At 38.0% G+C, this 24,301-nt stretch overlaps 2 protein-coding genes across 2 annotated transcripts; both read left to right on the top strand.

Annotated features, from left to right (window-relative positions):
- Positions 1 to 675: 675 nt before the first annotated feature.
- On the top strand, positions 676 to 12,972 carry LOC127662151 (ubiquitin thioesterase zranb1-B-like). The gene is made up of 9 exons (XM_052153193.1): positions 676 to 1,550; positions 3,052 to 3,239; positions 4,578 to 4,731; positions 7,606 to 7,677; positions 8,252 to 8,450; positions 8,958 to 9,078; positions 9,693 to 9,822; positions 10,124 to 10,353; positions 11,256 to 12,972. Exons 1-9 carry the CDS (start codon positions 704 to 706, stop codon positions 11,469 to 11,471), a joined length of 2,157 nt encoding a protein of 718 aa, XP_052009153.1. The 5' UTR covers positions 676 to 703; the 3' UTR covers positions 11,472 to 12,972.
- Positions 12,973 to 14,209: 1,237 nt separating this feature from the next.
- si:dkey-31c13.1 (uncharacterized protein LOC100002197 homolog) lies at positions 14,210 to 24,032 on the top strand. The gene is made up of 10 exons (XM_052154188.1): positions 14,210 to 14,377; positions 14,959 to 15,107; positions 15,212 to 15,334; positions 16,642 to 16,794; positions 16,971 to 17,051; positions 18,398 to 18,573; positions 18,741 to 18,946; positions 20,191 to 20,429; positions 20,693 to 20,868; positions 22,476 to 24,032. Exons 1-10 carry the CDS (start codon positions 14,257 to 14,259, stop codon positions 23,275 to 23,277), a joined length of 2,226 nt encoding a protein of 741 aa, XP_052010148.1. The 5' UTR covers positions 14,210 to 14,256; the 3' UTR covers positions 23,278 to 24,032.
- Positions 24,033 to 24,301: the final 269 nt, after the last annotated feature.

Raw genomic sequence — 24,301 nt, 5'->3', positions numbered from 1 at the left:
CTAAAATCATCTTTACACGCATATTGTTTTCATCTTGTGGCTATACTTTTAAAAAAGTGAGTATTGTAACGTTCACAAATTGGCCTCCATTCACTTCCATTGTAAGTGTCTCACTGTAACCCAGATTTTTGCTTCTTTTTAAAGAAATGAGGGATAAGTCATAATTATGTTTTGTGTTCATCTACTTGCTGTCCATTGATCTTAACCTGTATTGAGCCTGGACTATCCCTTTAAAGCAATAAGGGGTACATCCCAAATAAATAAATAAAATTACAAAAATCATGTACATCTAAAAAAAAATGGCTTTTTACTCAAATTATGCTGATAATACAGACTTTGTACCTCACTAAATATTCTTTCCAAAGGAGAATAACATTGTAGTCATAACCACACTTACAGAAAAGTACTGTAGTACCATGGCACTGAATGATTACCATTATTATGTACCATGAGATTTTACATTGTCCTCTAAGGTATCCATGATACCTTATTACCATATTACCATGATACTTGTTGCTGCTTTTTAAATTAAGCTTATACTTTGTTACCCAAACAAGAACAAATCTCTGTATCTCTGTCATAATTGCAGGAGAAACTGGAGGCTCTGTGATTGAGAGCGAGTGAAAGCTGAAGAACGGAGCACAGACGGGAGGGAGGGAGGGAGGGAGGGGGAGATCAGCTGTGGTGACTGGCACGAGCGAGGATGACAGATTTTGGTTTGAAGTGGAGCTGTGAGTACTGCACCTATGAGAACTGGCCATCCTCCATCAAATGCACCATGTGTCGGGCCCAAAGACATAACGCTCCCATCATCACAGAGGAACCCTTCAAGTGCAGATCCGGCCTGGACCTCCAGCTCTGCACCACCCAGGGCGGCTCCACCCTGCTTATCTGCCCTGACTCAAGCACCCGGCCTCAGGTACAGATCGCAGACGAGCTGCCCGAGACCAGCAGCAAATGGTCCTGCCACATGTGCACCTACCTTAACTGGTCGTGCGCTGTCCGTTGCACACAGTGCCTCAGTCAAAGACAGCAGGGGTCCCATCTGGGACCCCACAGTCCTTTAGAGGCTCCCCAAACGTCGGACTCGGGATCCAGACCCTCTCTGGTCACCTCTGATCCCTGCGAGGAGTATAACGACCGAAATCGGCAGAACATGCACGCACAGCGATGGTTGTGCTCGGTGTGTACCTATGAGAACTGGCCAAAGAGTCTCAGATGTGTGGTTTGCGACCACCCTAAACTGAGCAGTTCACCTGAGATGCCACAGCAAGACTCGGAGGGGGAGAGCGCAATGTCCCCATCCATAGTTAATGAGCAGATACGAGATAACGTAAGGACAGCGGGGGGAGGGGGGATAAGCGGGGGTATCAGGGGCAGGCAGAGGAAACTTTCTCCCCCCACGTCTAAGGGACAAGCAGAGGTGAAGATCGAACTGGCGTCGGGCACGGTGGGCAGTGATAATGAGCAGGAGGCGGACTTTAAAAAACTTAAACAGATCCGGAACAGGATACGGAGAAGTGACTGGCTCTTCCTGAATGCCTGTGCTGGTGAGTCACAATTAAAAATGACAAAATATCAAACCAAGTGGCACCTGCAATCAAATTATGTTAGAGCTTTTCTCATTTCGGAGTCATTTTTGCAATGATTTTTAGTGGCTGTATGAACTCAGTACCCTCAAGTTTACTCTGGTGTCCTAGCAGATTAAATTCGGGTATCATTAACTGTTAGGGTTGGAAACCGTGAACCGGTTCTTCTGAACTGATTCCATTTTTTAAACAATACTAAAACCGTAAGATATTCATTGTTTTTGGTTCCGTTAACGGTTTCTGATTGTGCAAGTTTCTGCCGATGCAAACTGAACACCATGCCAAAATCTACAGCGTAAAATATTAATATTCCTGAACAAAGTACTCTTATTAAGCCGGTTCTTTTTAATCTAGAATGAAACACACTGTGCGACTCCTGTAGTCCGATTTCTGAACCAATTCATTTTTGGAAACTGGTTCTTTTGAATCTACACCACGACCAGTTGAAGTCCAATTCCTGAACGAACGACTCTTATGAGCCATTTCTTTTGAATTCTTTTGAAAAATAAAAAACAAATGAATGAAATGTGTTTGCACATTTTTGTTTTTTAATATTTAGTTAAGCATACATGCAGTGTAGTTAAAGTAGGGCAAATTATTGCATTGCATTTATGCCTATAAAAATCTTTGAAAAGTAATTAAAAAGTCTTTAAACACTCTTTTGCAAGAATTTTATAAATTGTATCTCTGATTTGATACAAATCTGCTCTGTTGAGTTAATAAGTGATCTCATCATTTGGCAACAGACTGTTGAGGACAGTAATTGCAATAAAAATAGCATTTCAACTATCAACTATGGACATGTTCAACTAATATCTGACAACCAAAAAGTGTCCAAAAACTGTTGTTTTAATTTTGAACCGTATATCTGTTGCTCATCATTTTTAAACCAAACAAACTTCTTTTTGTGAAATGTTTTGCTTGTACTAAAGTTATTAATTATTTTTTTGTAAAATCACCACTTGGTTTGATATTAATGTTAGCCAATGCAATGACATTCATACATTTTAAGTATGGTTTAGGTGTCCATGCAACATTTGTGGTGGCATGTTTAACTTTGATATAATGTATTATGACAATTAGAGAGAAAAAATCAGAACTGCGTCTTTTGGCATCAGCTGGTGTAACTCTTTATTCTCATCACTAAACTAGTGGGACACTGTTTGCATGTGCTTGATTTGATTTCCACATGCAAACTGACAGATTTGCTCTCATAGGATCAGCCTCCGCAGGGAATACTCTTGTAAGCTATCTGAATTTTTGCATCAGTTTATGAAGTCATTTATCTCCCAAGCAGCTTCTTTGTATTTTGGGAAATTCATATGGCTCATCTGTATGAGTCATGATGCAGATTGAATCCGGAATGGATAAAGCAAAAAAACTAGGGTGTTTGTTGTCTATGTGTGCTTGAGTATATTTGGATGTATTGGTCCCCTCTAAATGTTCTGCCACCTTTCTCCAGGTGTTGTCGAGGGGGATCTGGCCGCTGTGGAGGTATATAAGTCATCAGGCGGTGACATCGCACGTCAGTTGACTGCAGAAGAGGTGCGGATCCTGAACCGCCAATCTGCGTTTGACAGTGGTTTCACACTGGTGCATCTGGCCATTCGGTTCCAAAGACAGGACATGCTCACCGTGCTGCTCGCAGAGGTCAGAGTTTAACATGTATGAGGGGTCAAGGATGGTCAGAAGAGAATTCATCTTAAAGTGGCATGTGGGACCCTGGGTAAAAACGCACTTGTAATATTACAATAAGCCACGAGAGGTTGTGGGGTACAATTATATTAACATGGTAAGGGGGACATTGTTAGAAAACCATTAATGGTGGTAAAATCACTTTCACACATCCTCAAGTGGTTTATTGCTTCTATAATATTGCTGTTGCACTATTTTATAAAAGACACCAATGTTGAATATATTTAATTATGTTTATTAATCTTAATTTTCCAAGATTGTCAAGCAAAACTAACAATCAAAAATCATTCTGTTAATGGAGCGATTAGACATTTAGTTTCGATATTTTGGCTCATCCAATCAGATATTAGCCGGAAATGTCTATTTCTTGAGACATAAAATGTATAATCCTGGTTCTGGATTGGACAATAATTAGCTAATTGGTCAATACGTAATTCCATCCATGCTAACGTAAACAATATATTAGAAACGGTTATGATGCAAAACACACGTTCACCTTGATACCATGTGTATCGCTTCACAGCACCCATAGATGCCAGCCACTTACTGCATTCACTTAGTAATATAATTATTTTAAATGTAAATATGTGTCCTTATTGGAATATTCTGGGTTCAGTATAAATTGAGCTCCATTATTAGCATTTGTAGCATAACTTTTTCCACCAAAAATTATTTTGATTCTTCCCTCCTTAAAAAACATTTTGTGGCCCCATTTACTTCCACTGTAAGGCCCTTACTGTAACTTTTACGGGATGAGTCATAATTAATTTTAAAATTGTGGAAATCAACCTTATGCCAGAAATGCTGTTGATTGAGCATAACTTTTATTGAAACCGGAATATTCCTTTACAAAAAATGTATTGTGTCCCTTTAGTCAAGTGTGTATTCATGAAATGGCATGGCTTCAAGTGCCTTTTTGCTTAATTCATAGAACATTTTGTGTGTGTGTGTGTGTGTGTGTGTGTGTGTGTGTGTGTGTGTGTGTGTGTGTGTGTGTGTTTATGACTTTGTGGGGACCAAATGTCCCCATAAGGATAGTAAAACCCGAAATTTTTGACCTTGTGGGGACATTTTGTCGGTCCCCATGAGGAAAACAGCTTATAAATCATACTAAATTATGTTTTTTGAAATTGTAAAAATGCAGAATGTTTTCTGTGATGATTAGGTTTAGGGGTAGGGTTAGGTTTAGGGGATAGAATATAAAGTTTGTACAGTATAAAAACCATTATGTCTATGGAAAGTCCCCATAAAACATGGAAACACAACGTGTGTGTGTGTGTCGTCTTCACGTAGGTATCTCAGCAGACAGCTAAGTGTATACCAGCTCTGGTGTGTCCTGAGTTAACAGAACAGATCCGCAGAGAGGTGGCGGCAGCACTTCGCAGACGTAAAGGAGAATTCCCCTGTAACTTCTTCACTGACCTCGTCACCTTCACATTACCAGCAGGTGAGCATGCACTCTTTATTAAAAGAGAATTCCCCTTCTGTCCCATGACAGTCATCTCACAGACCACATGAGTAAGAGACCCATGTAGAATACTGACATTCCCAATAGTTTAAAGGGGGACATGTTCTACACTTTTGTAATATTTTATTGTTCTTCTCTGAAGTCTACATATAAAGTTCGTCCAGGTTTCTTGCACGTTAGCTTTTAGTGACCATTTCCACCCTCTCTCTGACCCTTAGAATTTAACAGTCTGTTTTTTGCTACTCTACTTTTAAGACGTCTGTATGTAAATGACTTGTTTTATGATTGGCTAACGTCTGGTTAATGGTGTAGTACACATTGTTTACATTAAAAATAGCTGAATATTGAATTGTCATATCTTAATACACATGTTTTTTTTGTAAGTGTTTATAGTACATGTCTATATGTGCAATTCTGTGAAAAAGTATTTTTCAGAAAAACTGATTTTGTCTGTTTTTATGTATATCTCATACTAAAATGTTTCAAATTCAAACAAAATCTAACATAAAACAAAGGCAATCTAAGTAAACTCAAAATACAGTTTTTAAACTATTGTTATTTATTGAAGCAAAAAAGGTAATCCAACACCAACTGGGCTGTGTGAAAAAGTATTAGCCACTTAGTAACTAAATCCCCAAATCTATGAGACTGCATTCATAATGGGGTTCAGCTGGACTACATACCCAGGCCTGATTACTGCAAATCAACACCTAATTAGAACTTTTTCATCAGCATGAAGATGGCTAAATGGTCTCATCCAGTAGCACACTATACCAAGGTCGAAAGAAATGATTGAAAACAAAAAGGTGATTGAAATGCATCAGTCTGGGAAGGGTTACAAAGCTACTTCAAAGACTCTGGGACTCCATAGAACAACAGTGAGGTCCATTATCTCCAAATGGAGAAAACTTGGCACAGTAGTGAACCTTCCCAGAAGTGGCCGACCTTCCAAAATTCCTCAGAGCACAGCGACGACTCGTCCAGGAAGTCACAAAAAAGCCAAGGACAATATCTAAGGAACTGCTGGCCTCTCTCGCATCAATATAGGTCACTGTTTAGACTCCATGGAAGAGTGGTGAGGTGAAAACCACTGCTAACCCAGAAGAATATTATGGCTTGTCTGAATTTTGCCAAAACACAGCTTGATGATCCTCAAACCTTTTGGGAGAATGTTCTGTGGACTGATTAGTCGAAAGTGGAAATCAAACACCGAATACCACAAAAAGAACATCATACCTACGGTCAAGCATGGTGGTGGTCGTGTGATGGTCTCGGGATGCTTTGCTGCTTCAGGGCGACTTACATTAATTAAGGGAAACTTGAATTCTGCTCTCTACCAGAAAATCCTAAAGGAGAACGTCTGGTCATCAGTCTGTGAGTTGAAGCTCAAGCGCAACCAAGATAAATGATGAAAAACTGGATTATGCTGCAAGGCAATGATCCAAAGCATAGGAGTAAGTTCACCTCTGTAAATGTAAGTTTTGGAGTGGCCTAAACAAAGTCCTAACTTGAACCCGATTGAGATGCTGTGGCAGGACATTAAACTGGCAGTTCATGCTGGAAAACCCTCCAATGTGGCTGAACTAAAGCAGTTCTGAAAAGAAGAGTGGGCCAAAATTCCACCACAGCATTGTGAAAGACGGATCTCCAGTTATCAGAAGTGTTTGGTTGCTGTTAAAGGTGGCACCACCAGCTATTATCTTTAAGGGGGCAGTTAGTTTTTCACATGGGTGATATAAGTGTTGGATAACTTTTTTGCTTCAATAAAAAAAAATTAGAAAACTGTATTTGTTTACTATACAAGTTGAGCTCAATCGACAGCATTTGTGGCATAATAACCACCAAAAAGTATTTTGACTCATCCCTCCTTTTTTATTTTCTTATTTTTTTTTTATCCCCTTTTCTCCCAATTTGGAATGCCCAATTCCCACTACTTAGTAGGTCCTCCTGGTGGTGCGGTTACTCACCTCAATTCGGGTGGTGGAGGACAAGCCTCAGTTGCCTCCGCCTCTGAGACAGTCCACGCATCTTATCATGTGGCTCGTTGTGCATGACACCACGGAGACTCGCAGGATGTGGAGGCACATGCTACTCTCCGCGATCCATGCACAACTTACCACGTGCCCCATTGAGAGCAAAAACCCTTAATCGTGACCACGAGGAGGTTACCCCATGTGACTGTACCCTTGCTAGCAACCGAGCCAATTTGGTTGCTTAGGAGACCTGGCTGGAATCACTCAGCACACCCTGGATTCAAACTCGGGACTCCAGGGGTGAAAGTCAGTGTCAATACTCGCTGAGCTGCCCAGGCCCCCCCTTGGAGCCACTTCATTAACATACAATACACCCACAGTTTTTGTGCATACACCTACAATAGTGTAAACACTCCAACATATGCCCACTTGAGCATTGTGCTGGACATAAATCTGATAAGACTTTGCGCACTCGCTGAACATATATATATATATATATATATATATATATATATGTGTGTGTGTGTGTGTGTGATATATATATATATAATTTAAACAACTTGACAGCTCAAATAATACACCGGTTTTAACAGAATTAATATGGCTTTTGTTAAATTCGTGTTTCTGCCTTTTAAACCTTACAAAAATTGGCTGCATTTCCTTCCATTGTACTGTAAGTACATCACTGGAACCTGGATTTTTGCTTTTTTTTTTTTTTTTTAAGAAAAGGAGGGTTGAGTCGAAATAATGTTTCTGTTGTTATCAACATTATGCCACAAATACTGTCGATTGAGCTTAATTGTATTGAACCCAGAATATTCCTTTAATGCACAAATGTAACTCCAAATTTTTTTTTTTTAAATGTCTTTATTCTTTTAAGATATTGAAGACCTTCCCCCAAATGTTCAAGAAAAATTGTTTGATGAGATCTTGGATCGAGATGTACAAAAAGGTGACTATTTGGCACATTTCTTTTTTTTTTACTGAGAACCAGAAAAGGATGTCCTTTTCTGAAAATAGCACTAAAACATTGAGTTGCCTTGGTTACCTCTCATGCACTAGAGAATATCTAGAACAGTTGGTCTCAACTGGTTTTACTTCAGGACCCAGATTTTACAGTATAAATCAAGTGGCAATCCAACACGGTGCCAGAATTGTTTCAGTGGTTTTATGATTCACTCACCAACCAAACTGTGGTTGAGGCAGAGTTCAGCTGTGTTTATGCACATCCGTATTTAATGTATATTGGGTTGTGATGTATTTTGTGATTTTATGTTTTTTTGAGGATGAGGGCGTATCACGCAACCTGTCCTAGTTGGCATTATAATTTGTCTAATGACAGCTGAATGTTGCAAAATACAAGTTTGATTGGATGCACTGCCCCATTTTTGCAATGGGTTGGCGACCCACCAGTTGAGAACCACTGATCTAGAAGATGCCTAAACTGGTCTAAATTCAGTATGGAGATACTGTGTTACTTTATGCAGTGAACTGCTTTGAGAAACAGGTTTCATGATTCTGTTCAGAGTTGGAAGAGGAGTCTCCCATCATTAATTGGTCTCTGGAGCTGTGCACATGTCTGGACAGCCGGCTGTATGCTCTTTGGAACCGAACGGCAGGAGATTGCCTTCTAGACTCTGTGTTACAGGCCACATGGGGAATCTATGACAAAGACTCTGTCCTGAGAAAAAGCCTCAACGATAGCTTGCACGACTGCTCTCACTGGTAAGACTTGAAACTAGGAGTCAGGTATCTATACAACAGTTTTCTAGACGCATAAATAAATAGGTGAAAGACTTACAATGAAATACCAGAATTCTTGGCAAATAACTTGATTCAATTGGGAGCAACATCATATCTGGATTTTATTACTGATATTGTGTGTGTGTGTGTGTGTGTGTGTGTGTGTGTGTGTGTGTGTGGCGTGTATTTATCACTTTGTGGGGACCAAATGTCCCCATAAGGATAGTAAAACCCGAAATTTTTGACCTTGTGGGGACATTTTGTCGGTCCCCATGAGGAAAACAGCTTATAAATCATACTAAATTATGTTTTTTGAAAATGTAAAAATGCAGAAAGTTTTCTGTGAGGGTTAGGTTTAGGGGTAGGGTTAGGTTTAGGGGATAGAATATAAAGTTTGTACAGTATAAAAACCATTATGTCTATGGAAAGTCCCCATAAAACATGGAAACACAACATGTGTGTGTGTGTGTGTGTGTGTGTGTATTCCAGGTTCTATGCACGTTGGAAAGAGTGGGAATCATGGTATTCCCAGAGTTTTGGTTTGCATTTCTCTCTTCGGGAGGAACAGTGGCAGGAGGACTGGGCGTTTATACTGTCATTATCTAGTCAGGTATACAACCACAAATACAGCTGCCGATACATTCAAGGAAACAACATTTCCATGTAGCAAATCAATATTTCACCTCCTACTGGGATACCTGCACAAATAACACACACCGACACATCCCACCCAGAGAGGACTGAAGTCTGGACAGATGTTTGAGCAATGAGCACTTTATAGAGTTTTTTTTCCCATTAGTCTTTGCATGCATTTTCCTTAACTAAATTTAGCAAAAATAAATTCACAATGTTTCATAGTGAAAGAAATCACATTACTTTGTTAAACATGGCATTAAGCATAAAAGCATAGAGTATTTTGCAAGGAAAAAGGCATTTTCAATATTTAATGTAAAGTGATGTTAACATGGTTCCCATGATAATGGAAAACATGGAAAATTCTAAAATGAAAATGAATCAATCAATCATTATAACTTTAATCTGCCCATTAGAGCCATATTGGTGACAGTTGTGCTCTAATAAGTACTGTATAATAGTTTAAATCTATGAATTGGTTCCTGAAATACAAATGGAAATCCAACCAGTAATTTCTGCCAAATGATTTCCTGTATTTATGTTGTTAATCTCTCCCTCTCTCTCTCTTTGTATTGTCTGTTCTGTCTATAGCCAGGTGCCAGTTTAGAGCAGACGCATGTGTTTGTTTTGGCACATATTCTTCGCAGGCCCATCATAGTGTACGGTGTGAAATATTACAAGAGCTTCAGAGGAGAGACGCTGGGATACACACGTTTTCAGGGTGAGCTGCCTCTCAATGCTGTAGTGTAGAGTTTGTCATGGCATTGCCAATTGTATTGTGTTTTAAATAGTTTTTGACCATTATGGGTTTTTCAGTGACTAATTCTGAAATCTAAAGAGCAGTGTGGCTGAAGACCAATATCAGTTGGTCTGTTTGGTCAAGTCAGAAATAGTCCATATACTCTATTTCAGCTGAACCTCCCCCTACTTTAAAACCAATGTTAATTCCTGTTGAGAGATTCACATAGTTTCAGCACTTACTGTTTGCTTTAGCCTTTGTCTTATCCTTGCCTGCATTACAGGGGTGTACCTGCCTCTATTATGGGAGCAGAGTTTCTGCTGGAAAAGCCCTATTGCCCTGGGATACACACGTGGACACTTTTCAGCCTTGGTTGCCATGGAGAATGATGGCTATGATAATCGAGGCGCAGGTGCCAACCTGAACACAGACGATGATGTCACGGTCACTTTCCTGCCATTGGTTGACAGTGAACGGAAGCTGCTACATATTCACTTTCTGTCTGCACAAGAGGTGAGAGCAACTCTGCTAGCGTGAAAATAAGATTTTTAAGAACAAAACAAAAGGTGCATCTCTATGAACACTATCAAAGTATTTTACTGCGATAGTCCATTTTCATTTATTTTAATTAGAAGCATGGTTAACTTTTATTTTTTTTGTGTTGGGTGGTGTGTGTGTGTGTGTGGGGGGTGTTTTCTGTTTAAATAGGTTGGGTTTTGGTGTTGGTTTTGATTTTAGCTTTGGTTTGATTTGCCATTTTTGTTTAGCTTTTTTTTATAAGTTGGGTTTTGTGTTGTTTAATTTTAGCTTTGGGTTTGATTTGGGTTTTTGTTTTTGTATTTTGTTTGAATAGGTTGGGTTTTGGTGTTGGTTTGATTCGATTTTAGCTTTGGTTTGGCTTTTGTTTAATGTTTTGTTTGAATAGGTTGGATTTTGGTGCTGTTTTAAATTGATTTTAGCTTTGGGTTTCGTTTGAATTGATTGGGCGTTTGTTTTTGTTTATTTAGTTTGTTTGAATATGTTGGGTTTTGGGGTTGATTTGATTTTAGCTTTGGTTTGACTTGGCTTTTTGTTTTATTTGTTATTTATTTTTGTGTGTTTGTGTTTTGAATTTTTTTTTTATTCCAAACTATTAATTCAGGTGACCAAGTATTTATAAATTGTATTTATTTTCCATATAATGGATGAAAAAAGTCCAACAGACACTATGTGAATAGTTTTGGCTTGTGAATATTTTACACCACTGTGTCATTCAGATTGTACTTGGTGTGAAAAGACACTTTCCCTTATGCATAATGTTCTAAGAACTAGTAGTTCCAAACTGTATCACATCGTTTGTTTCTGTAGTCACTCTGTTTGTGATTGGGTGACTCCTCTTGAAGTGCTCTGATTTGGCTATTGTCTGTGTCTGTCAGATGGGGACAGAGGAGCAGCAGGAGCAGATGTTGAGGCAGTGGATGGACTGCTGTGTGACAGAAGGCGGGGTTTTGGTGGCCATGCAGAAGAGCTCTAGGAGGCGTAACCACTCACTTGTCACTCAGATGGTTGAAAAGTGGCTGGACGGTTATCGGCAGCTTGCTGCTTGTCCCACTCTTTCTGATGGAGAGGAGGAAGAGGAAGATGATGACTAGTGATGAAGGCCCACATCAAAGTTCACTTGACACTACAACATGGCCCTTTCGTGTTACCTAACACTGAAACCACAAACACACACCTTTAGTCCCAGCCGAACGACAAACCCATGGTTTCCTTTTGGTTTTTGTCCCTAATAATATGGGTTTGTTTAACATAAAGTAATGCAATCATGATTGTTTTTGTCTTTACACAGTATGTTATTAGCTTTCATTTGTGTTTTGTTTTAAAGTTGCTGTTGAAATGCTTGTAGTGGTTTACAAAAAAAAGAGGAGGATTTGGAAATGATGCCAGTGTGCACTGGAAAGAAAAATATATTTAATAGGTAAATTGCAGCAATTCAAGCACCCTTTTCTATTCTATTTGTAATTAAACTGACGCAAATGTCTACTTTTTGTTTTGCATTACTCTAGACCAGGTGTAACCAATTCTGTAACCCTTCAGGTTTACTTGAAAATGACAGGTTGGTGTGTTGGTGCAGGGTTGGAGATGAACTCTACAGGAAAGTAGCTTTTCAGGAGCACGATTGACTACCCCAGCTCTAGACTGAGATTACTAAAATATAATTCACTACACACGGTTTAAAACATGCATTCACACTATCTCAAACTAGGACTGTCATGTATTTTGTTCTAAATAAAGTTCTGTTGGTTGACTATTTTCACCAGGTCATTACAAAGAGAAGACAAGTTCACGTTTAATTCAATTTCTAACACATGTTCTGTATTTATCTTATTAATATTTTGTGAGCCAAAGAAACGAAAGCTTTTCCACACATGTCCCAATAATGTCCAATCTTTAAACTGAATCGCAAATGTGAACGCTGCGAGAATGGGGCATATGTCAGATTTTGTGTGAGTTGGGCACCTTGTTGAACATAGATAACATTTCATACTCATTTCATAGGGTACAGATACAGATCACCTTTTGGAAGGGTGCATTATTTCAACTCTTCTTTAACTGGTCTGGTTCACTCTTTCAGTTCTGTAGTTCTGCATGTTTTTGTTATCTGTGATGTTGTTTCCAAACCTCTGTATACACCAGTCATTACAAAGACTTGATGTAGACCAAAGTGAACGTTAGGAGAGAGTTTTTGCAGTGGTAATTTAACCGGGTTTGTTTTTCCATGTTCATAGCACCTCCTGTATTTGTGTCCATGTCACCCCTCACCAACTTAAGTTATATTTTATTTTTTAAATTATGTGATGATTGCTGCTACACTATGATATATAATGAGGTGGATACCAAACTTGGTGATATTGAAGACCTAAGTGTTTTGAATGTCCTACTATGAAACTATTATAAAACTTCAAAAACTGAACTGGTGTGATTTACTAAATTATATATCATTCAGAAGAAGGTTGTATTAAATATCAGCTTTAGTAAGTATATAGCAATAGCACATTCATTAATACTAGCTATTAGTTTAGCCACCTGTTACTTAAGTGAATCTCACATAAACCGTCAAGATCTTGTCTGGGTTATATTTAATAAAAATAAATGCAAATGTAGACAAATAAAAAAAAAATGTTTTGCATAAAGAATATGAAGTCTATTTTTAGGAGCACTCTCTTTGCCATAATACAAAAAAAACATTGTTGTATAAGAGCATGTATACATCTTGGTGGTATTATACAGTATATATATATATACACACACACACTGGTGGCCAAAAGTTTGTAATTATGCCATGTCTTAAGGTCAATATTAGGTCAGAAATGGCAAAAAAAAAAAAAAAAGAAACTGCTTTCTCTAGAAACTCGTCAGTCAATCATTGTTTTGAGGAATGAAGGCTATACAATGCTTGAAAACTGCAGATTTCATACAAAGGTGTTCATTACAGTCTTCAAAGACAAAGAACAACTGGCTCTAACAAGGACAGAATGAGATGTGGAAGACCAGATGTACAACTAAACAAGAGGATAAGTACATCACAGTCTCTAGTTTGAGAAATAGACGCCTCACATGTCCTCCGCTGACAGCTTCATTGAATTCTACCCGCTAAACACCAGTTTCATGTACAAGTTCTGAATTATAAAAAAAAAAAATCAAATTGTAATAGTAATTTTTACGTTATTAATGTCCTGACTATACATTGTGAACATTTGAATGCCATTTGGTTAATAAAAGTACCAACTTCTTTCCATAAGAGCAAAATCTGTACATTATTCCAAATTTTTGGCCGCCAGTGTATATATTTAATTTGATCACATGTAAACATTAGTTATAAGCTAACAGTACTAGCTCCTAATATTGCTGGTTTATTATAAGACAAAATGCACATATGCTTTAATTCTACGACCACATATATCATTTTATACATATACTCATGATAAATACATAAATAAAATATTTAATATAAAAAAAAAATGGAAAATCAGTTAAATAAGCTGGCTCACCATTGTCGTTTATACCCGTTTCTTCTTCTGCGCTCGTGGACTGAAGTCAAGCGTTTCCTTTTCGTGCAACAGCCACCTGCTGCCTGGAGATGAGGCCATGCCAAGACGTACAGTAGAAATATTTGTTGTTTTGTTAAATAAATAAATGTATGTAAATAAGCTATTTAAATTATATAAATACAATTATTAAAAATAATAGTAAATACATTATGTAATAAAAAGACAAATAAAATGGACCAATCATTCGACCCTCGTTCTGGCGAAACTCTCGCGAGAGCGCATTTCAAGGCTTCAAAAATGTGGCGTTATAGTCTCGCGAGAGCCTACAAAACGCGGGTTACCGTTTAGCTACTAGCCTCTCTGTAATGTATAAGGGAATTAAATAATGGGGAGCATCGAAACTTTCGTGTCTTTGGATCATTTTTGTGCATATCTTCGAGAGTATGAGGAGGACACTAAAACAAAGTTCATCGTTCTGAAGAGCGACCGATCATTTGGAAAAAGTGGTACGTTTAGGAACGAGCACATCTCTGTATTTGTATCTCTGTTTTTACTCAATTTTATTTACTTCGGATTAATAGCCATAAACAGCTAAGGAATACTATTTCAATTACTCTTATACAAACCCCTAACCCTCAATACGAAACTTTGTCGTGTAACTCGTCCCGACAATTCCCGACGTAACTGTAGCTCAGTCACTATTTACTTTCGTTGTATGGGAAAAAATAGATGCAATGAAAGTGAATGGTGACTGACTCAAACATACAGCTTAACATCTCCTTTTGTTTTCCACAGTGAAAAGAATGTCATAAGATAAGTAATGTATGCATTATGACATATGGATTAACTACCCTTTTAATGTATAAAATATAAAAGATAGATTTGCTAGAAATGGCTCCTTCTGAGTGCAGTCTCAATTAAATTGTTATTCAGTAATAATCATGAATACCTGGAAAAGTCATGGAAATATATTGGCCAAAAGGTGTGGATCCCTGCAGAACACCCTTGTAACCATATAGCAACACTCTAATAACAAAACACCCCTCAAACATTTTCTTCAGAAAACACTTTTTATTTCCTAATTTAGATCAGACCGTGGAGAAACAGCTAAACTGGGAGGTGAAGACGGTCCCTTTCAATGGCATACCTTTTAAGGTTATTGGGAAAAAAACGTATATATGTCACCAAGGAAGAGACAAGCATGCCAAAGCAAAACAGAGACGTGAGGAGACAAAAGTAAGACTTTCTAACACTTACAATTCTGGCTGATACTTTGAATAGATTATATGTGTACTGTATGCAATACAATTTCTGATTTTCTTCCATGTCTTCTGTTTTAGGCACAATGTCTCAAAGAGGATCATTCAAATGTTAAAACAAGACGTTTGATGCAACCCACTAAAAAAATGGGTTGTCCTGCAACCATATATGTATCTCATATTGTGAAATTTCCAGATTATTTGGTAAGGGGAAAACTTGTATTACAAGAGTAGTGTCACATTTTTGCCATAATTTGGAATTGTCATCTAAAACTTGTGTTGTAAATGTGTTCAAGTGTAATGTTGTGTAACGTATGTAATTGTTTGTCCCATTCGCAAGTGAGCCATTCACACTTAGTCTCAGACTCGGACGTCCTATCGTTGATCATATGATGCATATTGAAGTTCCAATCTGTTAGGCTGTTTGCTATGCAATTCCTGGGAATAAAGAAACAACATTGTGTTTTCAAATTCTCAGGCTGCTTCAATGAGCACTTTGCCAAAGTAACTGAGGTTTAGGGCATTAAATCCTTTAAAGTAATTGATAATAATATGGATAATAGTATGTATTACTTTTGAACAGAAAGAAATTGTGATCACTATGTATCTACACACATTTCAGTGAGTTTCTTTAGTGTTTTCTGTACAACTATTAGTTGAGAACGCAGCTTTATTTTTTTCCCCATGTCATTAATTATCGTGCAATCATATATGTAATGGAAACCCACCCCTAAGCATCACATAAAAACAAAAACAAAAAAATTGTGGTTGGTCACATGTGAATCAAATGGTCTCTTAAAGGAAAAGTTCACCCAGAAATGAAAATTCTCTCATCATTTACGCACCTTCATGTCAACCCGGATGTGTATGACTTTTTTTCATCAGCAGAACACAAATTAAGGTTTTTAGAAGAATATCTCAGCTCTGTTGGTCCATAAAATGCAAGTGAATGGTGACCAAAACGTTAAAGCTCCAAAAAGCACATAAAGGCAGCATAAAATAAATCTATATGACTCCAGGGGTTTAATCAATGTCTTCTGAAGAACAGACCAAAATGTAACTCCTTTCGTTAATAATCTTGACATCAGGTCATCATATTGGTCTGTTCACACTCAAAAACTATTAAAGCACTTCAGAAGACATGGATTAAACCACTGGAGTTTTATGGATTACTGTTATGCTGCCTTAATGTGCTTTTTGGAGCTTCAAATCTTTGGTCACATTTCATGACTCGTATGGACCTACAGAGCTGAAATATTCTTCTAAAAATGTAACTTCTCTCATAATTGAACTACTCTTATGACTTTCTTTCATCTGTGGAACACATCTCAAGAAAGTCATAAGGGTAGAAGTTTAATTTTTGGGTGAAGTGTTGCTTTAAACTGTGATTCTTGGCTAGATTAAGCAGCAAAGTGAAAGAGACTTTATACTGAAAAGTTAAAAGTCTGGCTCTGCAATATTGCACTTCCATAATGTGCAATAAACTGGTTTTGTTCTTTTGTCTTTGCTAGATAACTGAAGACAACCCTAACCAGAAACGTGACAAATCATCTGCCTTAAGAGAAGCTCTAAAAAAAGATCCATCCCAGGTGCGCTCGGAGGAAATGTTTGCAGCCTGTTTCCCAAATATTAAGGATCATCAAAACCACCCAATTGCTGTAAAGGTAACAGACTCCTGTGTTAATGCAAATAATTAATGATAAATGAAAGTAGTGTCGACACCAGTTGTTGACATTTGATTGTTCACCTGTCCCAATGATTTTTGCAGTTTTGTTGTATGAACAAGACTGTTTATGATAATGCTGTGAATTGTGTCATTTTGGTCTGTTTGAACTTGTAGGCAACCACAGACATTTTGAACATCATTCAAAAGATAAAGACAGGGAACAGGACATCCAGCACAGACCATCTTAATCTACAGGTAAAGACTGAAAGCTGATTTAGGTGCTGCTCCAAAAAGCCTGTGATGGGCATTCTTAAATTCAACATTAAACGACATTCGCAACCTTATTGTAATCCATCAGGAATCGTTTGGATTTTTGGGTGAAACTTAAAATGCCTCGTTGACATCAGCCAGAAAGGAAATTAATTTCATAGGTGGAGCAAATTACTATATTTTGAGAAAAGATTACAAACATTTTTGTTCATTTTTGTTCAACTGTGTCAGTTGAGGTGGTTTGGGCATCTGGTAAGGATGCCCCCTGGCCGCCTCCCTAGGGAGGTGTTTCAGGCACGTCCAGCTGGGAGGAGGCCTCGGGGAAGACCCAGGACTAGGTGGAGAGATTACATCTCCACACTGGCCTGGGAACGCTCAGGGTCAGCCCAGTCAGAGCTGGTTAATGTGGCTCGGGATAGGGAAGTTTGGGGCCCCCTGCTGGAGCAGCTGCCCCCGCGACCCGACTTCGGATAAGCGGTTGAAGATGGATGGATGGATGGATGGATGGAATAACATGCATGGATTAATTATATGCAATCAGACTAGAAATGTGTGTTAAAAAGTAAACAGGGTCAAATTTGATTTCATGTTGACTAAAGAGATATTTCACCCAAAAAGGAATTTTCCCAAATCAACCACCCTCATGATATCCCAGATGTGTATGACTTTCTTTCTTCTGCTGAACACAGATGAAGATTTTTAGAAGAATGTCTCAGCTCTGTAAGTCCATACAATGAAAGTGAATGGTGACCAAAACTTTGAAGCTTCAAAAAGCACATAAAGGCAGCATAAAAGTAACTCAGGTGGTTTAATCAATGTCTTTAGAAGCAATAAGTCCTTCTTACTTAAAATCTACACTTTCACATTCAGCAACCTATTGGTTGGAGCAGGTCAATGGTGGAGATTTATTGTAAAAAAGGACTTACATATCGATCTTCTTTATCTCACCCTCACCTATCATATCACTTCTGAGGCCATGGCTATAACCAATGGAGTCATATGGATTACTTTTATGATGCCTTTATGTGCTTTTTGGACCTTCTAAGTTCTGGTCACCATTCACTTGCATTGTGAGGACCAGTAGAGCTGAGATATTCTTTTAAAAATCTTTGTGTTCTGCTGAAGAAAGAAAGTCATACACTTCTGGGATGGCATGAGGGTGAGTATATGATGAGAGACTTTTCATTTTTGGGTGAACTAAGATTTTAAGATATTTGTCTCCTGGTTTTGTTGCTTTTTATGGTATAGATTAGGAGCCTCAATCACTGTTGACCACCAGGGATGTTTGAACTTGTTTGAATATTGATTAACTGACAGGTTATGCATTTTAGGCCTTGGTAAACAAATGGAACGAAGAGGGCTATGCTATTGCGTACAGACCCGCTCAGGAGAAGTGTGGTACCATGTCGAGGTTGCTACTGTGCATGCAGATGCCTTGGCAGAGGAGGCTTATGTTGCTGTATGGACAACAGATCTGCTTACTGGATGCAACCTATCGAACAAGCAGGTACTGTATGTTGATTGGAATTAGAGATGAGATTGTTTAGATGCTGTATAACTTGTACTCATCCATAGTAATTGAATCTCAGATGAAAATGTGGCTATACAAATAAACAATAATTATAAATAAAGTTTCATGGAAAAATTAACCAGTTCCTTGTCTTTGCCTCACAGATATTCAATGCCTCTCTTCTTCCTGTGGGTGAGGACGAATGTCAACTATGCCATTGTTGGAGTGTTTATAACTCAGACTGACACTAAAGAGGACATCGCAGATGCCTTGAAAGTGTTTCAGAATTGGAATTCAGACTGGAATCCCTCACACTTCATGGTGGATTTCCGTGAGGCAGAAATTGGTGCTCTAGAAGAGGTGTTTAAGGGTAAATATAGTAGTGTGTAGATCTCTGTATAATTTTATATAGGTCTATATTTTTCAACTATTTTGATGATATTGTGACCTCTGTAAAGCCGTCTTCAAAGGTAGTTCAAAGGTGGCACAGAAGCTGCAACTGAAGTGGCATTTAGGTGAATTTACACAGACTGTTTAATGCTACTCAGAGCAGGCGTAAATGCATTTACACAGCAGTTACAATTGCATAAATGCTATTATGAGATTAATGTTTTAAATATAAAATGATGAATACAGAAATGTGAAATTAATCCAAATATTAAATGATACTTTCAAATCTGAAACAAAATTAAGACATATATGCTCTGTCATGACAAGTCTGCTCTGGTGCTTCATTTAATTTACACAGAACCAAAGCAGCATCAGAACTGCCTTCAAAACTGGAGCTGAGGTGGGTCAGAGCAGGCTTAATTTAGTTTGTCATTTATGCAGCATTGAGTATTAACACAACAGCCTTAACACAGTTGTGTAAAAACACCTTTAGCTGATCTAATTGTTTAAATAGAGTGTAAAAGAAACCAGTTCTCTTTGCATACACACACACACACCTTTGCCTGGACTTGTTTTGTTCTCAGTTCAGTTAGATTTTGTTTTTGTAACCCAGCCCACCTATTTTGTTTTATTTTAATATAATAAGTTTTAACAGTTTTACCGGCAGCACTTCCTGTGTGACATGTCCTGTGTACAAGGAATAGTTTATCCACAAATTAAAATGATCTCATAATTTATTCACCCTCATGCCATCGCAGATGTGTTTGACTTTCTTTCTTCTGCAGAACACAAACAGAGATTTTTAGAAGAATATTTCAGCACTATAGGTCCATACAATGTAAGTTAATGGTGACCAAAACTTTGAAGGTTCAAAAAGCACATAAATACAGCCTAAAATTAAGTACAGTGAAAAAGGAGTTATAGTTTGATCTGTTCTCCCCCAAAACCAATTGGAGCACTTCAGAAGACATGGATTAAACCACTGGAGTCGTATGGATTAATTTTATGCTACTTTATGTGCTATTTGGAGCTTCAAAGTTCTGGGCACCATTCACTTACATTGTATGAACCTACAGAGCTGAAATACTCTTATAAAAATCTTAATTTGTGTTCTGCTGATGAAAAAAGAAAGTCATACACATCTGGGATGGCATGAAGGTGAGTAAATGATGAGAGAATTTTCATTTTTGGGTAAACTATCCCTTTAATCTTTGTTGTCTATAGGCTCTAAAGTGCTCCTTTCTGATTTTCACCGAGAGAAGGAATGGTTGGAGTGGACAAGAATAAAGGACAATGACGTGACATGCCAGAAAGAAGTTCTTACACTTCTGCGGGCCATAGCAGATGCTCAGACAAAAGAGGAGTTTCAGAACAGCACCGTTACCCTCAAACAACACCCTGTCTGGCAGACCAATGAGAAGCTCAGAAGATGGTTCTCCAGCAAATGGCTTTCTCAAGTAGAGGTGGGTGTGTTACACCTTGGCCAGCTCTATTTGAAATTGTATTTGAGTTTTTCATAATTAGTAAACCAATGATAGAGTCAAATGATGGATAGTTCAAAACGGTCCACAAATCAGCAAATTGTTCTGAATCAAAATTTTTTTTTTTTAATCTGTATCCAGAAATCCTAAATGACTAGAACAGTCATGGAATGTCATTGGACGAAAAGGGTGGGAACCCTGCAGTAGCTAATATATTGACTTTGTTCTTCTATGTCCTGAACTAGAGATGGTTAAAAGTGTTCAAAAATGAGAATCTTAAGTTGGTCCTCTACACAAATAACGGGGTGGAAAGGCAAAATGAAGCTTTGAAGCATTCATACCTGGAGGGGTACAGAAACTGCAGCCTGAGTGAAACACTGATCGTGATAGTGAGAGACCTCCTGCCAAGATCCTATCAGAAGTAAGAACACCTCTTTTTCGTTAACACCAAAATCAAAAGGAAAGAAAATTAAGCCTATTTTTAGGACCTTTGAGATTTATTTTCATTAAAGTTAAACATGACAAATCCCTTCTCCCAATCTCATTAATGTAATAGCAATTTAAATCATAAATAATTATTTGATGTCACAAGTATTTTTACATCTTTGTATTATTTGTTGTGCTGCCTTTAATTGATGCTGATTTCAATTGAAATATTACTGTGTACAAGTAATAAGTTTCAAATGAGAATCACCATTGAGAATTTTGGGAATTACAAATGGTGAAAAAATGCCACTTTATTACCGTAATGGAAATTTGCGGCGTGCTTAATTATCATGAAAATAATGTCCCAATGCAACAATCTTAATTGTCCTAATTGCAGGATTAATTTTATTTAATAAAAGTTTTGGGTTGACATTATAATTATAATTATATATTTTTTTATCAAATTAATTATATATGCTGAATAATTAATCAAATAAATCGCAATTAATCGCATATATCAGTATTTGCTGAAAAAGGCCACAAATTAAGAGATTATATATATACTGTATATGCTTATATACAGGGCTGGGCTGGTAATCTGGCATACTGGGCATTTTCCCGGTGGGCCGTTGCACTTTGGGGCCGATCAGGGGCGGACTGGCCATCGGGAGAACCGAGCGGGCCGGTTGGGTCGGCTGCGAAATGGGCTGAATGAGCTGCACTAAGCTAAATGCCACCGTGTTATGCAGAACGGACCATGAAAAGGACATCGAACCCCCCCAAACAACTTTTGGGCCAGTTGCTATGTAAAATTCCAGGCCGATTTCTCTTCCCAGTCCAGCCCTGCTTATATAGTACATATATGTGACATGATAATTTATTATTGTGACATGAGTAAAGCATTGATTAGGCAATACAAAAACTGGCTTTAGAAGTCAATATATTGGGTATTTTTTAAATAATTAAAGCACTGAATTAACACGTTTTATTACACGGCACTCTGGAATACTCAATTCTGATTGGTCAATGGCGCCATCTAGAGGTCTGATATCTCTAAGTAACAACTGCACATCCACGTATCAGACCTTATTGCGAGTCAATGTTTCAATGTCAAATCAATGTTTCACGTCCATTTATAATTTATTTGGCTGGTAGTCTTGTAATAAGAGCCATAATGAGGGGTCAGACGGTCATTATTTACTAAATAAACACCAACAGAACTCCGATGCAAGCTGGAGGTGGATTTCAGCTGTTCAGCGATTATTACTTATTATGTAATTTCAACGCAAATCAATATTTAATGTCCATGTATTTGGTTAGTAGCCATGTAATAAGCTGGATATTTATACAGTAAGCTAGTGGTTAATGCAAAATAAACCCCTTCAGGGTGAGACAAGACCCCAATGCTTCGCAAGATCACTCTGTCTGGGTTAATTTTGCAATATCAACCGATTACTGTGCATTATCCCTTACTATTCAACAACCTTAATAAAAATATAATTTATGACTTTTTTTATCATTTTGATTTTGGGAGTAAATAGGACCTGGACATGTTTTTGTGAGACTCTCCCAATAACTAAAAATCTCTTTATCTATATACAGGTATGTCGAATTGAATGTCAAATGCTCAAGTGGCTATCGCAAATACAGCGCAAATGTGCCTTGTTATCTGAGAGACAGGCCAAGAATGGTCTCTCAACACATCATGGCGAGGCACCAAGAGTCCCTGCTTTTCAATATAAGTGACATAACATCTGCTGACAAGGCTGTCTTCAATGTTAAAAGTCAGACTTCACAAGAAGAATATCAGGTGAACTTCGGAAGTGATGAGCAGATGCCCTCATGCACATGCCTGGACTGGCAGGAAAATCTTCTCCCATGCCAGCACTTTTGTGCTGTATTAAACTTGGTTCCCGACTGGAATTGGGAGAACCTAAGCTCTATGTACAGACAGAACCCTTTCTTCACTCTAGATGAGGTTTGCCTGGGACACTCCGGGACACTTCCTGTAACTTCTTCTGCTGATCTTCATTTAGCGAGACAAAGAGCAGAGGTTCTGAAGAAGAAACGGAAGAACAAAAAGACTCTAGAGATAGGCAGCTCTACGCAACCATCTGCTCCACCATCAGCCACCATCCTAACCACCCCTAGTTTCCAAGCACAGAAACTGCAAAAGTGTGGGAGCTTATTAAGGGAGATAACTGATCTGACATGCCACTTACAAGATGAGACTTTTCTCGATTCAGTAATTGATCGCCTTTCTGATCTTTTAGAAGACGTGAGACACCACACTCCCCATAACGACACTCTTGATCTTTCCTACACACCACCGTCCAAGAAAATGTGTTCAGTTCCCATCGGGCATCCCAATCCACTTAGCACAGTCCCTAAGCCATTGTGCTAAGTGGTGCGAGTAAGTCCCTACAAGTGACATTTGAACTACGTAGCACATTACTTCCCTTAAATGTCTTGATTTCAGTCTGTTGTCAAACATTACAAGCGAGTTACTTTGTTACACAATGTCTCAAATTGCTGTTTTTTCTTCAAGATCTATCTAAAATTGTTCACTTATTTGTATGATTGACTATTGTGGGCATACCTATCTCTACCATTACTAGTGCTTGGCATGGACATTTATTTGTATTAAAGATATAGTTCATCCATTTACTCACCCTCATGCCATCCCAGATGTGTATGACTCTTCAGCAGAACACAAACAAATGTTTTTAAAAGCATATGTCAGCTCTGTAGGCCCATACAATGCAAGTGAATGGTGATCAAACCATTGTAACTCCAAAAAAATGTAATAAAGGAAACATAAAAGTAATCCATAAGACTCCAGTGTTTAAATCTATATCTTCTGAAGTAATAAAACAGGTGTGTGTTAGAAACCGATTAAAATTAAGTCCCTTTTTTACCCTTAATCTCCACTTTCACTTTTACATCTGAAAGTCACATGTGGTGCCTGTTTAGTTACACTTTCACATCTTAGAGTTAAAGTGGAGATTTAGAGTAAAAAAGGATGATTGTTCTGTTTCTCACTGACACCTATTATATCTAGATAATATGGATTTATAGATTACTTTCCTTTATGTGATTTTTGGAGCTACAAAGGTCTGATCACCATTCGCTTGCACTACCCCTGCCCCAAGTAGAATAAAACAGCTTACTGGTATGACTAGAGTCTTCATCTCATGTGAGTGGTCATGCTTTTATACATATGTTTCAAAATTACAATTAATTTCTTTAGGAGTACATTTTTTTTAATCTGTAAAAAATAACTCTGTGTACCTTTAAAATCAATATATTTTGCTCCAGGACACTGACCAGAGTGCTGGTTGGTAGGACACAGTGAAGCTTAAGATCTAAAAACAAAATATGCCAGTCTGAGGTTTTGAAAACAGTAGAGCCACACGAACCATATAATC

The sequence above is a fragment of the Xyrauchen texanus genome, chromosome 22 (assembly GCF_025860055.1).
Source record: "Xyrauchen texanus isolate HMW12.3.18 chromosome 22, RBS_HiC_50CHRs, whole genome shotgun sequence".
Taxonomy (NCBI): domain Eukaryota; kingdom Metazoa; phylum Chordata; class Actinopteri; order Cypriniformes; family Catostomidae; genus Xyrauchen; species Xyrauchen texanus.
The sequence above is the reverse complement of the archived record's forward strand: the minus strand, read 5'-3'. Positions and strand labels throughout refer to the sequence as shown.

What these genes read in the sequence shown, in the direction of transcription:
- LOC127662151 (XM_052153193.1), top strand. Translation starts at nt 704, where the DNA reads ATGACAGATTTTGGTTTGAAGTGGAGCTGTGAGTACTGCACCTATGAG. An exon ending in GGATCGAGATGTACAAAAAG is followed by an intron (nt 7,678 to 8,251) that starts GTGACTATTTGG and finishes GATTCTGTTCAG; the next exon opens with AGTTGGAAGAGGAGTCTCCC. An exon ending in TACTGTCATTATCTAGTCAG is followed by an intron (nt 9,079 to 9,692) that starts GTATACAACCAC and finishes TTCTGTCTATAG; the next exon opens with CCAGGTGCCAGTTTAGAGCA.
- si:dkey-31c13.1 (XM_052154188.1), top strand. Translation starts at nt 14,257, where the DNA reads ATGGGGAGCATCGAAACTTTCGTGTCTTTGGATCATTTTTGTGCATAT. An exon ending in TCTAGAAGAGGTGTTTAAGG is followed by an intron (nt 18,947 to 20,190) that starts GTAAATATAGTA and finishes TGTTGTCTATAG; the next exon opens with GCTCTAAAGTGCTCCTTTCT. An exon ending in CTGCCAAGATCCTATCAGAA is followed by an intron (nt 20,869 to 22,475) that starts GTAAGAACACCT and finishes ATCTATATACAG; the next exon opens with GTATGTCGAATTGAATGTCA.